This window comes from Excalfactoria chinensis, chromosome 3 (genome assembly GCF_039878825.1).
Source record: "Excalfactoria chinensis isolate bCotChi1 chromosome 3, bCotChi1.hap2, whole genome shotgun sequence".
In the NCBI taxonomy this organism is placed as follows: domain Eukaryota; kingdom Metazoa; phylum Chordata; class Aves; order Galliformes; family Phasianidae; genus Excalfactoria; species Excalfactoria chinensis.
In genome coordinates, this window is record NC_092827.1 from 5,583,377 (window position 1) to 5,599,277 (window position 15,901).

General features: G+C 46.4%; 1 protein-coding gene across 18 annotated transcripts in view; it reads left to right on the top strand.

The window, feature by feature from the left end:
- The first annotated feature begins 1,761 nt into the window (after nt 1-1,761).
- Nucleotides 1,762-15,901, top strand: part of DTNB (dystrobrevin beta) — a 135,178-nt gene continuing 121,038 nt past the window's right edge. For all 18 annotated transcript variants that reach the window (XR_011902996.1, XR_011902997.1, XM_072330818.1 and 15 more), the window contains exons 1-4: nt 1,762-1,882; nt 2,219-2,287; nt 10,474-10,541; nt 15,619-15,699. Coding sequence is in view for 16 of the 18 variants with exons in the window: in XM_072330818.1 (XP_072186919.1) it covers nt 10,475-10,541; nt 15,619-15,699 (148 nt within the window). In the remaining 2 variants the exon portion in view is untranslated. The remainder of the gene's footprint in view (nt 1,883-2,218; nt 2,288-10,473; nt 10,542-15,618; nt 15,700-15,901) is intronic.

A 15,901-nucleotide genomic window follows, 5' to 3' on the forward strand; every position in this document is an offset into this window, starting at 1 on the left:
ATCGTGCATCTCTATCAAGGCAGTGGGCTTAGTGCTCTAGGAAGCATTTGATGGACCTGTTATCCTAAGGAAAAGACTTTTGGAGTCCAGGCATTTCTTTATGAGTCATTTAAATTATTGCTTTCACTGACTTGTCTGTGTCGGCGGTGATGTCACGTCCTCGGCACCGCTTTTCCATCTGTTTTGTTCTACTCTTTGATGGTTATATCTCATTATTACTGTACCATCACAGTCCCACAGGGCTGGAAGGGACCTTTAAGATCATAGAATCATAGAATGGCCTGGGTTGAAAAGGCCCACAATGCTCATCCAGCTCCAACCCCCTGCTATATGCAGGGTCACCAACCAGCAGACCAGGCTGCCCAGAGCCACATCCAGCCTGGCCTTTAATGCCTGCAGGGATGGGGCGTCCACTGCCTCCTTGGGCATCATCCAGTTGCAACCTCCTGCTACAGGCAGGAACATCTCCCACTACACCAGGTTGATTCTCAAGCTTTGTCTTCTCTGCTTTACTTCACCTGAGTGCCCGTTTCCTGAGCTCTCCATGCCTTCCTACACTGGTTTTCCTCCATCTCTCCGTACAGCTCTTAAGGATAATGAGCCTGCTGTGCTAAGTGCCCTGGGAGGGAGCCGTACAGAAGCCATCCCTTTACATTTGGACGTTTCATCTCTGCTTTAACGGGCTGCTTTCAGTTTAATCATCATCATCTGGTTTGTTTTGTTCTCTGCCAAATTGCAGCCAACCCCAAAACTTGTGAGTGAAAGAAACGCCGCAGAATCGATGTCTAAATATAGAGAAGAAGCGCACCCAGGGCTCAAGCAAAGTAATTATCTTGTCACACCAGAAAGGAACAAAAAAGAGGCTGTTCCTCATTCCTGAACGCAGCTTCTGCTTTATCTCAGTTGCTGTGTCGGCTGTTAAGTGGGGGTATGAATGAGATGGAAGAGCAGCTCTGGATGCACAGCTGGAGGTACCTCTATCTACACATATCGATTAAAGGCTACAGGGATGTTCTTTGGGGCTTTTCTTTGGTACTCAGCTGCTGGTCTGAAAAACACCTACATTCAGAATTCAAAGTCCTTCAGTTACGACGTCAAGCAAAACGGGGACAGCAAACGTGTCACTGCAGTGCCTTGGTGAGGCCGCTCCCAACCTTACCTGTAGCTCGTGCTTCTTTTGGGCCGGTCTCATCACAGCCAAGTGAGTTTAGGCTCAGACCGACTGACTCAGTCAGTGGCACAAAGGAGATGGTTTTGGACCCTTCCAGTCCGCCATTTCTAATCACACCATGAACCACGGTCACATTTGGAGATGCCGGATGAAGGAGGGTCCGTCTCACCCGCTGTCACCACGCAGTGAGCTCAGACAAGCGATGGTTGTGTAATGTTCACGCTCTGGCTCTTCGATGTGCCCTCAGGAGCTCCCCTTGGAGCGGACACTGCTGCACAAACCTCCCTTACCTCCCCTCAGCGCCCTGAGGAGCAGCGCTGACCGCCCACTGCGCCTGCGCCTCAGACGGGAGCGCGCGAAGCTTGGCCGGCTGTTGATTGGCTGGAGAGCACGAGCGCTCCCGGGGACGAAGAGCGCGTCTGATTGGCTGAGGGGCGGGGCGAGCGCACGCACGTCCGCCGCCGGAGAAGCGTCCGCTCGACGATTGGCTGTGGCGGCGAGGAGGAGGGGCGAGGCTCGAGGGTTCGCTCAGCCATTGGCTCTCGGCGGCAGAGGGCGGGGTAGGATTGGCCAGAGGGCGCGCGCCCCCGCGGAGGCGCCTTGCGATTGGCTGCGCGCCGTGAGGCGGCCGGGGACCGTCGGAGTGGGGACGCCGAGGCGGAGCGGCGGTGGATGCGGGCCGGGCGGAGCGGGGCGGCCATCCCGGTGAAGGTGCGTGGCCTGAGCGGGGCTGCGGCTACACGTGGGACGCTCCGTGTTCTCTGTCGGGGTCGGGCTGCGCAATCGGCGGCGGGCTTCATTGCAGCGGGAGCCGGGAAATGGGGAGGGCGGCGTGGTCCCACACTCGTCCCACACTCCGTGCCGGGTTGGGGTGGGAGCGCCCGGCCAGGCCGTGACATCGGCAGCCAACGTGGAGCCTCCCTCTAAGGGTACATCAAGAAGTTGGGTCTTAGCATAAGCAGAACAGGGGGACGATAAGCGGCTGTTTTCCTGCAGAGCTTTATGGTGGCTCTTTCTTTTTTTCTCGTGTGGTTGGTTGTTTTTCAGGTTGTCCTTCGATGTTGGCAGAAGGAGCTGAGGTGGCCGCTGCCCTGAGAGGCTCCGTGTGCCATCCAGGTAATGAGCTGCGGCTGGGCTGATGCGCACGGAGCTGTGTCTGTGGGCTCATGGTCATCAGAGCATCCTTAGGGTTGGATGGGACCCTTCAAGGCCAGCTGTCCCGCTGAGCAGGGACACCCACAGCTCCATCAGTGCTCAGAGCCCATCCAGCCTGACCTTGGCTGTCTGCAGGGACATCCAGCACCTCTCTAGGCAACCTGATGGACCTGGAGAGCCGTACTGCTGTGCAGCGCTCCCCTTATTCATAGAGGATCGTTGAGCCCCAAATAGGCTGGGGAGCCCTTTGCCAATGGTTTGTGTGCTGCTTGAGAACCCTCTGATAACACCCGAGCCACTGCCGTGAGTTTGGTCATCAGCTGTGCAGTGCTGCTCTTTAAAAACGCTTTGTACTTTCAGTTTTCTTATTCACCGTTCCTGAAGCTGAGTGTGCAGTGCGTCAGTTTCCTTGTTCTGCTGTTGGCTGCTGTGGCTTTCCAGGCAAAAAAAAAAAGAAGTTAAATTTGCATTTCCATGTTGGGAAATGTGAGAAACGTTGGCCTGAAGAATGACTTGGGTTGTTGTTTTTTTTCCCCCTGCCTTTCATTGGTAAGTGTGCGTGATCCTGTACTGCCAGCTGATGTTACAAACTGCACTCGAAGGAATGGAGGTAACCCAGAAGCGTCTGTTTGAGGCCGTTGCTTTCTGTGTTTCCAAAGGATGTTTTAGATTGGTGGAGAGTTTGGGTAAAAGGGTGTTGTTACTGACAAGCAGCTAGAGAAGATGGAAAGGATTAATCGCTCTGTAGGGCAGTTCCAGCTGTAACCTCTCACCAGAACCAGTGCTGTTAGTCAGGCTGGCTGTGGTCTGTGCTGCACTTTCTCCAAAGGTATTTGCCAGACTGCTCAGTTCACCTCATGCTTCCTACACTGTTATTCTGAGCCTTGCAGTCCTTCTGTGCCTTCTTCTGCCCGGGATGCTCCTCCATAGGTAGCTGTCCCAAGCTGCTATTGCCTTGACTGTACCATCTTGTTGTATAAGTCCTCCATGGGATTCTGCTGCTTCTCGTGCAGGGGGTTCTTATTTTCCTTTTGTGGGTCCCTGAGAGCCCTGTGAGTCCCCAGCCTGACTTGCTGTGTTGTTGGGAATGCAGATCCTATGATAGCAGTGGACTCTGGATTGCCCCCAGCTCTTGCTGCTGCTCTTCTTGCAGGCAGTTTGGAAGAGGAAACTCCTGCTGTCCATGAGGCAGGTGGTGCACTTAGCCCTCTCGCCCGTCACATTATTTGTCAGTACTAACATAAATAACAGTGATGAGTGGTATAGAAAACTTAGGTAGATGCAAAACGAAGGGATTTTGTGGCGTCATTAGTAAAACACACAGGCTTTTTCTATCAGCCTGTATATACTGTGCACTCAGTACCGCAGGGTGGCATTAAGAGTGGCAGCTTCCAATCCCTCCTAACCAGGATCCTTCAGGGAGAGGCTTCATGCTTCCACTCATCAGCTGGCTGCTCTTCTTACAAGCTGTTTATTTCTCAAAGAAGGCTCTTTGCATATCATTTCCTTTGAAAACTCCTTTTAAAAGGGAAGGCAACTCCCTCGGTGCAGCTGTGGGCAGTCTGTAGGGTCGGCGCTGCTATTGCAGTTGCACAACACTTTGCCTGGTGGGAAAGGAGACTTTTTCCAGTTGGCACAGTTCTCAGCATTCCCCTCTGAGCGCAGCCTGCTTCTCTTAGCCTTATCACTGCTGCTCTTTAACTTCGTGCTTTCAGGATGGTGAGATTTGGTGATAAGGACTTAAATCCGTAACATTTATGTTGAGTTACGTTTCAGGTTTTTCTCTCAGTGCCAAAGAAGAGAAATCATGATTGTAAGGTGCACATTTGGTTTAGTGTTTAGATAGGCACAGGTTATCAGTAGGAGCCTAAGCTTAGCTTCATGTGTCTCTTGCAGTCATAGAATGAATCATAGAATGGCCTGGGTTGAAAAGGACCACAATGATCATCCAGTTTCAACCCCCTGCTATGTGCAGGGTCGCCAACCACCAGACCAGGCTGCCCAGAGCCACATCCAGCCTGGCCTTGAATGCCTGCAGGGATGGGGCATCCACAACCTAAACCAGACCTGTGGGCTTCCATTCCTTTACTAAAAGGAATGGAAGTGTTTGAACCTCTCAGCTGTGCTAAAGCAGTACAGCCGTGTAACAGGATGTGCCAATGAACCTTTTAGGTAAACTTATTGTGGAAGACATGGGAAGGGGCTTTGTCATGTGCTATCTGTTGGGTAACTTTGGCTGGCCAACTTATCTATTTAAAAATGAATGTGATGTTGAGATGAATCCCCACTTGTGTCTCAGTTCTTAGTAGTTTGAGTGTATGAAACGTGCACCATTAAACACTTGTGACTTTGCAATGTAATTCAATACAGTCTTGGTCTTGATCTGGAGTTTCTTGATGATGCTCTTCTAAACTGCCATTCATGATGGCTCGTGAAGATCTTAAGCAAGCATTTGAGCTTTGTTTGGGATCCGTAGTACCAGAAGGTGTATGTGGTTCTTCATGGATGCTCTGTTGTCAGGTTGGCGTAGATATTGAGGTGACATATCAAAGCATTCTTAATACTTCCGTGCACCATTACTTATGCTTTAATGAATTCCATTCAGGGTTGGGAACTGAGTTTGAAATTGGAGTTGAACTAGAAGAATGATCAGAAATGTGTAAAATATGCTTTGAAAGAAGGCATTGGTGGTCTGTTTGCGTGAGTGGCTCTTCTTTTTCTCTCCTTGGGTTTCCGTTGAATGGTTTGGGTTGGAAGGGACCTTAAACCTGTTAAACGTATGCCCCTGAAATAACTTCTGGAGCTCTCCTTTTTTCCTGGTAAGAGATATAGTGAAGTAAAGAATCATAGAATGAATTACAGAATGGCCTGGGTTGAAAAGGACCACAATGATCATCTGGTTTCAGCCCCTCTGCTATGTGCAGGGTTGCCAACCACCAGACCAGGCTGCCCAGAGTCACATCCAGCCTGGCCCTGAATGCCTGCAGGGATGGGGCATCCACGGCCTCCTTGGGCAACCTGTACCCAACTTTTAATGGATTTCTTTTAATGGAGTACTTTTAGTGGAGTACTTTTAATCGTTTACATGCATTCGTGTTTGACTGCTGATTAAAGGGAGATCAGAGTTTGAACCACATGAGAATGGAAGGTGAAGAGAGGAGCAAAGAAGTGGGACAGCAGCGTTGTCACGTTTAGGCTTTAATATAAAACAAACCATTGAAAATTGTTGACATCAAATGAAAATGGGAACCATGGAAGTTTAGAAGTCTGAAAGAAGTGAACATCAGGATGCAAAGCGAACTCCTATTTAATCTTTCATAAATGAACTTGTATTTGCATTCTGGGTAGCTGATGGGGCTGCAGCATTCTGTCATAAACAGCGCCTGATAGTGGTTATCAGATCTTCAGGGTATCGGAGCTTCCTTTGGAGGATGTCTCATGAGTGGAATTACGACAGAAAACCAAATGGAGTATTTAAAAAGCAACCCCAAAACAAGAGGAAAAAAGCAGCACGTCCCTTTGATAGCTCAGAAGCTGATTTATTTAGTCCCTAAATTAAAGTAATTAGGAAGCAGTGAGGCAACAGCTTGAAGTTGCAGATACGGAACCAGGATGACAGCATTTCAGGCTATGATTTATAACGTGGCAGGAGATGCCTGTGGTGGTGCTTGGGGAAGAACAGATGGTGTGATTTGGGATGGTGGCTGTGGTTGGGGCAAGAGCGAGGACTGTGGCTTTAGCTGGAGTTGGATCCATGGGCTCCTCCCACTGATAGAATCACAGAATGGCCTGGGTTGAGAAGGACCACAATGACCATCTGGTTTCAACCCCCTGCTGTGTGCAGGGTCACCAACCAGCAGACCAGGCTGCCCAGAGCCACATCAGCCTGGCCTTCATTGCATCCAGGGATGGGGCATCCATAGAAAAGGCAGTGCCATTTGTCTGGGCCGTTACCTACAGCTGATGAGCTCCAAGAAGAGCGAAACCTTGTAAAATAGGTCCTGTAGTATTGGCCTGATGTGCTCCTTCTGTGCTTGAGCTGTGAGTGATTAAGAAGCGCTGTGGTGCCATCAGTGGCTGAGCCTGTTGAAGCACATGTGGGGGAGGACAGCATACAGGCTTTGCTTTTTGTTACGTCATTAGTTTTTTATCCAGCCAGGCTTAAATAATTCTTGTATGTATTGTGGGCATGGGAGAGAATTTTCAAAGGCGAGGGAGAAATGGGAAGAGCTGAAATATTCCATAGGACTTGGGGCTGCTCCTTCCATCACAGTATAAAATATAGCTTATATATATATATATATATATATATATATATATGTAAAAATAATTGTCACTATCATGTCTCCTTGCATGCCTGAGCATGCTTGACTTTAAGACGTGTAGAGCGCAGTCAGCATCAGTACCTCTGCTGGCTTCTCTGCCAGGTGGAAGGTGAACTCTTTGACAGCAACGTGTTCATCTTGCTGATCTCATATCTGCCTCCTTGAGCAAAGTTACTGTATCTTGACATCAAACAGAGCTGTACTGTGTTGAACCAGCACCGTTCTTACATTAAAGTCAGCACTGCTCTGCTGCTGCTGGGAGAATATTCTCTGTTTCATTTGAGTTGGAATTGAACAGGGCACCTGCATCCACTCTTGTAAATGTTCTGTCTTCCACCACTGGTATGGAGTGTGAATTGAGCCCATGCTATCAGAGCAAGAGCCAATATGAAGACCAGAACCTGAAGAACATACTTGATCTTGCAGGTTTCCATGCAGAGCAGAATCCTTCAAACTCTGGGAGCTGTCCAGCCAGAGAGGCTGGCTGCAGGTTTAGTTGCATTTGATTGTAAGAGCCTTTAAGGAAAAAAGTGCGTTGGGTTGAACCTCATAGAATCCTTTGGGTTGGACGGGGCCTCTGGAGGTCCAACCGCCTCATAAGTGAAGCAGGAGTTGTCGTAATGCAAGTGTCCTTTCCAGATTGCTACAGGTGACAGAGCAGCTCGTTGAGAAAGAAATGCCAATGGAAGCCATCCAGCCTTTACTTTCCCATCGCCATCACTAGGAGCAGGGTGGGTTGTGTAGTCATACTGCTTTGCTGCTTTAAGGGGAAATGGAATATTTTGCAAGTACAGCTAAAGCTGTTCAGATGCTCATCGTGCAGCACATCTGGGTGCGAAATTCAGATCTTTATCACCTTTTAGGTTTTCCATGATGCTTAAAAGGCTGATGCTAGTGTAGGTGATTTGTATCCAAGCATGTTTCTGCAGATGCTGACGTTTCGGCCTTTGGTTGAATTGGGTGTTGTTTTAATTAGTGAAATTAAGGCCAGTTCTTTGTGCACCCATACTACAAGTTCTGAAAACTTGCTGGTCTCACTTAGCACCTGAAGCAATTTGCAAACCTCCGATTTCCTTTTTGTTTCATTTGTGTCTTCGGTATTTACTGTGGCCAGGACTTGTGTGTCTTTTTAGTAGCAAGAGGAAAAAATGAAACGGGTTTGTTTCGTATCATAGGATACAGATCTTCCATTGGGAAAACACTGGGGCAGGGGAAGCAACACAAAGCCAGACTAAATAAATTGTCTCACTGCAAAGCACACATCAGTATAGCGCAGAGGTAAGAACACAATCTCTTTACTGTAGGAGTGAGGTTACATTCTTGGGCAGAAGTGAAATACAACAAAAGGGTTAGAGAACAGCTCCTGGTGGTTCTTAGCAGCTTTCCTATTCATACAGAGGAGCCATATTGAAGACAGGACTCAGTACTACAGTTTTAACCCAGGCTTTTAAAGTGAAGTTTAGCTTTTCAGGACAGTGCATATAGAAAAGTTCTTAACAAGTGATCTGTAACATTTTCAGGGTTTTGGCTTCTAGCATTATTCAAATAACAAGAAGCGTTACCTGTTTCTCAGCCACTGGTTTTCAAGAGGTTGAAGTGCCTTTCCTCTGCTGGCAAGTGAGGCTTTGCTGTAAGACCCTTCTAGGGACCTGGATATTTGTGGTTCTTCTGAGGCTCACGGGTGCTTCTGTACCTCTTTATTTCCAGCTTTACAAGCAGGGTTTGTTGGTTATTGGTTGGGTTTTTTTTTGGTAAGCAAGTGCAAGAGATGTAGCACTGTGGGACTTGGTTTAGTGGACATGTACCCATCCTGAACCTTCCTTAGCACAAGGTCCTGAGTTTTGGTTGATCAGGTTGCGTTCATGTGTCTCTGCTCTTATAGCATTGAGAGGCTGGCTTGCATACTCAGATCTCAGTTCAAGAGTGTCACTGAGCAGATGGATCACTCATTGCTTGCAGAGAGTACGAGGGATAGTGGTAGCTCCCCTAGAAGCCTGTATCTTGGTCAGTCTCAGCCTTCTGACTTTGAGTTCTGTGATAGTGTTCCATAGCAGTGGTAGGTGAACGGCCTCTAAAAATCTAAAATCCTGGTACAAGAAAAGCAATGAAGCCTCCATAGAGGAAGAGGCTGATGTCAGGGTGATATAATGACTTTAAATGTTCTGCATTGCAGTTTTGGTTGAATGTCAGGAGGAAGTTCTTTACAGAGAGAGTGGTGAGGTGCTGGAACAGCTGCTCAGAGAGGCTGTGGATGCCCCATCCATCCCCAGAGGTGTTCATAGCCAGGTTGGATGGGGCCCTGAGCAGCCTGGGCTGGTATTAAATGCGGAGGTTGGCGGCCCTGCATACAGCAGGGGAGTTGGAGTTCATGATCTTTGAGGTCTCTTCCAACCCAACCATTCTGTGATTCTATGCAGCTGTGACATGAGAAAGGTTCCACAGGACCAGTCCCAGCACTGCAGATGGGAACGGGGTGTTGGGGAGGTGGAAGGAGGGACCAAGGCCAGCAGTTGTAATGTCATCCTGGTGGGTTTCGATGTTGCAGAAAATGCAGTGGTATCATGCCTCGTCTCTTGATAAAATGGTCTCTATTAAAGCTGTTTAGAAGACCAAGTAATTAACCCAACCCATGGGGATCCATCTGTTGTGGAATTTAGAGAGGTGCTGGCATTTGAAATAAAGCTGCTGGCTGGTACAGCGACTGGCATTCTTCAAGATGACATGCCTATGGAGATAAAGGGAATATTAGCACTGAAAAATAGCTCCTTGGGGCTGTGCTGTGCTTGGGGCAGCGTTTGAAGATAGCAAGAAGCACGTTGGTTCCAAGTCTGTGATTGTCTGAAGTAGGAAACAAAGTGTATTCCCAGATACCACCATGCAGTTATTTTCATTTTATGAACTGCTCAGTGTAAAGGTCTTGGTGGCTTCCAGGATGAGTGCATGTTGGGTTCTTTATCAGAGAATAATTAACAGAGAGCGGAGGACTGCTGAGGGATGCTGTTAATCAGAGCACATGTTAAGTGCCAAGGCACAGCTTCTTTTTCTTGGGTGACATTTAAGCCTAATGAAATCTGTCTTGCCATTGTGCTGCATGAGGATGAGCTGGCCAGCTCCCTTGGAGTTGGTTTCTGGTGAGACTGTAGAGTGATTGTTATGCATTCCCTTGTTGTTTTGTTGTTTGTTTGTTGGTTTCATTGTTTAAGCCATTTAGAAAACATGTTTAATTGGTTGGTGAATAACAACAGAATAATATAATGGAGCAATTTGAACTGAAATTTTAGATATTGAACTTAGCTGCTTGTTGTCGTGCTGCAGTTGGTTGAGATTTAGTAGTTGTCTTTTGAGTCTCCCTTAAGAGGTAAGCTGTGGGAAGCACTGCATTGCCCGTTGGCTCTTTAGCTGTTCCACTTCTTTCATCTGTTTCCCTAAGATGACAAGGGAAGCTTGTTTCAAAGTTGGGTGATAGTCTTACAACATTTGTCTTAAGACAACCCTGAACCCAAAATCTTGCTTGTAAGGAACTCTTGAGTTTTACAAACATCAGGTTAGAAACTAAAATGTCGGAATTACCATTTCCTACAGCATGCACAGCTTTAAGAAGAATTACACAGTTCTCTATGCTGTGGAATGCTGTAGTTGTGGGGAAGTGCTTGTTTCTCTCTACTCTTAATCACAAAATATCCCGAATTGAAAGGGACCCATAAGGTTCATCAAGTCCAACTCTTGACTCTTCATTTTCCAAATGTAACGATATTGTTCACAGCAAGTTGCTCTTGTAACAGGAATTCTGGCACAAACACTCACTGCCATTTTTGTCTTCAGAATGATTGAGGAGAGTGGGAAGAGGAGGAGGACAATGGCGGAGAAGAGACAGCTGTTCATGGAAATGAGTAAGTAAGAGATTGGAAGGTAACATCATTTATTCTTTACGCAGAGCTTTGTTTTTAGGATTTCACCCAATCATTTACATCTGGTTTCCTCAATACCGTTCCCTGAGCTGGTGAAAGGCATCCTGGGTGCTGGTCAGGAGGAGAGTGCAGGAGATGGGTAACAGTGCCTGAGGAGTCATAGAATCATAGAATTACCCAGGTTGGAAAAGACCTTGAAGATCATCAAGTCCAACCGCAGCCTAACCAGTACCCTGTCTCTAAAAACCCTCTGCTAAATCATATCCCTGAGTACCACATCCAAATGGCTCTTAAACACATCCAGGGATGGCGATTCAACCACCTCCCTGGGGAGCCTATTCCAGTACCAGAAGTACATGAAGTGCTATGCTTTGCCAAGCTCCTTTTATAAGGAGCATTCACGTTTCCCATATGTTGGGACTTCTGAGGTTTGTAGACAGCTACTAAAATAAATGAAGTCAGAAAGGGCGTATTTCACCTTAAGGTAGACTGTGATGCCCAAAGAGAGGCTGTAATTGTTAGTATAAATCAAGTGCCTGTCTGGAGGTAATCTCATTTAAAGAATGATGCACAGCCTTTTAATAAGTTGTGAGCAGTTACAAATAAAAGATCATGTGTGTTTGTGTGTGTGTGTGTGTGTGTGTGTGTTTGCTTGTCTTCATGTTACTTTACTTTCCTACTGAAACACTGGACTAAATGAAACTCCTCGGGTTAGGCCAGCACATCCTATAATCCAGAATTTAGGCTGGTGAGTGTGTTTCTTAAACAGGTAACATATCAGTGCTACTGTTTTGCTGGAAGACTTCCAGAGCATTATTCTTAGTGTGGTTATGAGCATCGTGTAATTTCAAGAGTAGTTTCATTCCTGGATGATTTATATCTGCTTCCTTTCACATGAGAGCTGTCTGGGTTGTATTCCTCCCTGCCTTCCCAACTTGGTTTGTGTCTGAGGTTATAGTGAGATTGCTTTCTATATGCTCAGCATGTGGCACAAGCCAACACCTGCACTCTCCAGTCTACACACCTCATCTCTTTCTCTGCCTTTGCTCTGCTTAAGCAAAGGTGGTTGGATTGGTGCATGAAATCCCAAACTGAATCTCGCTGGGATCATGTCGCCATTAGAAGAGCTTTGCCTGATACATCAGAGTATTACACGCCTTGTATCTCCAATATTCATCTGGTGATCATTTGGTACAGCTGGTTGTGTTTCTACAGGTAGCTGGCATCTCATCAGTAACCATATGCAGCCATACAGTTTCTCTTCAGTATTAATTCAGTGAAGATTCTCAGAGTCACCTCATTCCTGCTTTGATGTTGTAATTACCTTGCATATTGGTGAAACCTTTAAAGCTACTTTAGCAAAAGAGTTCTTCTGAAGCACCCATGTTTGATTATAGTGTTGTCTTCAAAGAGTTCTGCTGGCGGTATTTGGATGTGCTACCCAAGGCAGGGGGAGCAGAAATCTAATTACTTGTTTTTAGTTTTGGCTAAGTTGCTAAAAAAATATTTGTAATTCCTCTAATTATCTAACAGGATAGATGATTCTTCTATCATCTGTTTATAGAAGGTGTTCTGTTGGGTTTTGCAGCTGTGGTTCTTACTGGCTTTTGTCAGTGGAAGTGCACTCTAACATGTTGGATGGCAGATTGAAGGTCTTCATATGTCCCGAGAAAGACTACGCATTTCCTTGTGAAGATGAATGCAGAAGTGCTCTCCTTTCTAGGAGATCTTCATACACAGGTGCTCGTTGGTATCTAGAGGATTCCTCTTATGAGGCAGAAGTAGATTTTATGACACTCATCCACATTGAACGCACCACCCGAGGGTGTGTTTGTTGATTTTTGTATTGTTTGTGGAGCTTGTAAGAAATCTGTGTAAGCTATCCTAAGTTTCTAACCTGCAGGATATATAAAGTCATAGAATCATTCAGGTTGGAGAAAACCTCTAAGATCACCCAGTCCAACCCCAACCCACCCCACTGTGCCCAGTGCCCGCATCCCTCACTGCCTCATCCCCACAGTTCTGGAACACCTCCAGGGACTGTGACCCCACCACCTCCCTGGGCAACTGGAAGTTTCTTATTGTCAGGGTGTGAGGAGGATGGAGTCAGGCTTTCTTCAGTCCAGTGGCGGGCACAGAGCAGTGGGCACAAACTAAAACTGGCAAATTCCATCTGAACGTGAGAAAAAAAAACACTTTTACTGTAAGTGTTGTTGAGCGCTGCAGGATGCTGCCCAAGGAAGCTGTGGGCTCTCCACCTTGCAGATGGACAGAACTCAGATGAACAAGAAAAGAAGGTTTTTTTTTTTCTTTGTTACTTATGTACATGAACTATATTATGCATTTTATATGCAAATGAAGACAACTCCTTTTCACTCAGTGCTGCCCAGGCAAGCCAAAAGGTTGGACAGTCATGCTTTAGAAGAAGAACCTCATTGAGACCTATGCAACAGTTTGACACAGGAAGAGAGGAATAGAAAATGGACTTTTTTCTTTGGTTTTGGATGTAGCTGTTAATTGACCCTTTTTATATGCATGTATCTTGAGGTGGTGATAAGCCTTCAAGTGTGTTTGTGTGCTCTAGTCCCAGCTGCAAGCAAAGCTGTCAGGGCTGGAAGTGAAGATGGAAGCTGATAAAGCTTTACAGCATATATTGCTGTGATATCACAGAATTGTTTGAGTTGGAAGGGACCTCTAAAGGCCATTTGTTCCAACTCCCCTGCAGTAAACAGGGACACTTATGGCTTGATTGTTTGCTAAGAGCCCCGTCATAAAATGGTCTGGGTTGAAAAGGACCACAGTGAACATCTAGTTCCCATTGCTATGTGCAGGGTTGCCAACCAGCAGACCAGGCTGCCCAGAGCCACATCCAGCCTGGCCTTCAGTGCCTCCAGGGATGGGGTATCCACAACCTCCTTGGGCAGCCTGTTCTAGTGTGTCACCACCCTATGGGTGAAAAACTTCCTCCTAATATCCAACCTAAACCTTCCATCTCAGTTTGAGACTGTTCCCCCTTGTCCTATTGCTCTCCACCCAAGATCCAGCCTGACCTTGGGTTTCTTCAGGGACATCCACCACCTCTTTGGGCAGCCTGTTCCAGTGCTTCACCATGCTTTCCATAAACAAAACCTTTTCCCTATATCAATGCTGAATATCCCCTCTTTTAGTTTGGAACCATTTCTCATTGTGCTATCACAACAGACTCTGCTAAAGAGGTCTAAAAAGGAGGTGCAGTAACTGGTCCTTGGCTAGCCATACAAAAGTTTCTGACTGACAAAGTTTGAGAAGACTCATCATCTGTTCAAGTGTTTTTCATGTGTTGGAAGGCAGACCTAGGAGCTTTTATGGAGAGTTTTGAAAGAATATTGCATAAGAAGCACAAAGTGAATTACATTAATCTGGCCTTGGATCTGAAGACTTATTTGTCCAAATCATAAATCATAGAAAGGCTTGGATTGGAAGGGACTTCAAGGATCATCTAGTTCCAACCTCCTGCCACAGGTAGGGTTGCCAGCCACTAAATCAGGTACTTAATCTGAGATAAGTTTTCTAAGATGGCACTGAGAAATAACCCAGGAATGTTTGCTGTGCTGCATTGCCCAGCAGGATGCTCCGCAGTTTGGCTCATTTAATGCTGCTCCTGGGTGAGCTTTGGGGAGCTTCATATTTGAGCAGCGGTCAGTGCTCTCACTGCTCTTAGGGGATGCTTCTCACCTCGTGTTCTTTGGTTTCAAGGCAGCCTATAGGTCTGTGTGAGCCTAAGCATGTGACCTTGGTGTTGTATTTACAGATTTCTTACAAAATACCCAAAAGACATAAAGACCAAACAGACCTGCACATCTGTACTGATCAAATAAGGAACTGGTGAACGTGGTCTCAAAGGTTTGCAGATTGGTTTCTGAATTCAGAATGCTGTAGGAGGAAAAGAAAGGTGATCACCTTTGAGCATGACCCCCATACAGCAGCCACATACCTTCTACAGGAGGATGTGGGTTTGTTGCTTTTGGGGTTTCTTTTTGCTGTGTGTGTGTCTTTTAGCGGTCTGCATTCGATGAGTCAGTTTTCCCTGCTTCTCAGTGCAGTCCTCATGGAGTCACTGACATTTCAGAAGTCTGAAAGATTGTACAGATGTTACTCTGCTGCACTCCTGTGAGAACAGGGGAGGTGCAGGATCCACTTGCACCCACTGCTGTGCAGCTGGATTGTTCACGCTCCTCCTTAGAACTCAACTGATTACAGGGTGTAGCCACACATGCTGTTGGAATGTGAGCCAGTTAAAAGACATTTCTGTTTATGATTAATGAGATTTTCAAGGCTTGGACCAGTTGTTGGCTTCTTCCAGATCTGAAATGATCGATACCAGACTTAAAAGTGGTGTCATTTATCATCCCTCCTCATCATTTATCATCTCATCTGATCAGCCTGGGAGATGTGCAGATCTGTTTGGCCTTTGGCAGAGGATTAATACAACTTTCAGGGATTGCTCAGGTTTGTAATGTTCAAAGTAATTGCAGTGCTGGCTGGAGCTGGTAGATGTGGTGCAGGCAGGTGACAGATAATAGCGTTTGCATCTTTCATGATGTGGGGTTGGTTGAAGGTACAAGGAAAGCTTTAAACATCTTGAAGTGGGAGGTTGTTGGTGAGGTTGGAGTTCTCTCCTCTGTCCTTTTTCTTCTGCTTCTTACCTGGTGTGGATCTCCCTGGGGGGGAGGAAAGCATACTCCTGGGGAGGCTGCAATGCAGACAGTGGTAGGAGCATCACCCCTCTTTTTTCTTCTATCTTCTGTGTACCCACCACCCAGCAGCAGTGAGCTCCTCTTTGTACACACTTGCAACTCAACCCAATTCTTGATTCCATTTTGGGACTTCAGAGTTCTCATGTCAGTCTGATGCTTCCATCAGTTTGTAATACACTGGTCCCATTTCCTCATGAAATACCGCATGAAAACCTTGGTCACTGTCCCATAACAGGGAAACAATCAACATCACTTTCAAAGTGAACAAATGAGCTGAGTGTCATAGAGGCAAGAAAAACACCAACTTCTTTTTTTATTCATAGGGGCCCAGAACTTCGATGTCATCAGACTTTCAACGTATCGAACAGCCTGTAAGCTGCGGTTTGTGCAGAAGCGATGTAACCGTAAGTTATAATCGCTCTTTGTCAATTTCTCATGCAAATATTCTTCCCACGTGAATTTTAAATGCGGCAGGAATAATCAACAATGGGAGCTGTTACTTCAAAATAGGGATAATTAAAGAGGCAGTGATTTTTGATCTGTATTTATAGTGTCTTCAGTTTTAGTTTCTGATGCTTCAAGGAAAACCTGAAGTACCTGGGCCAG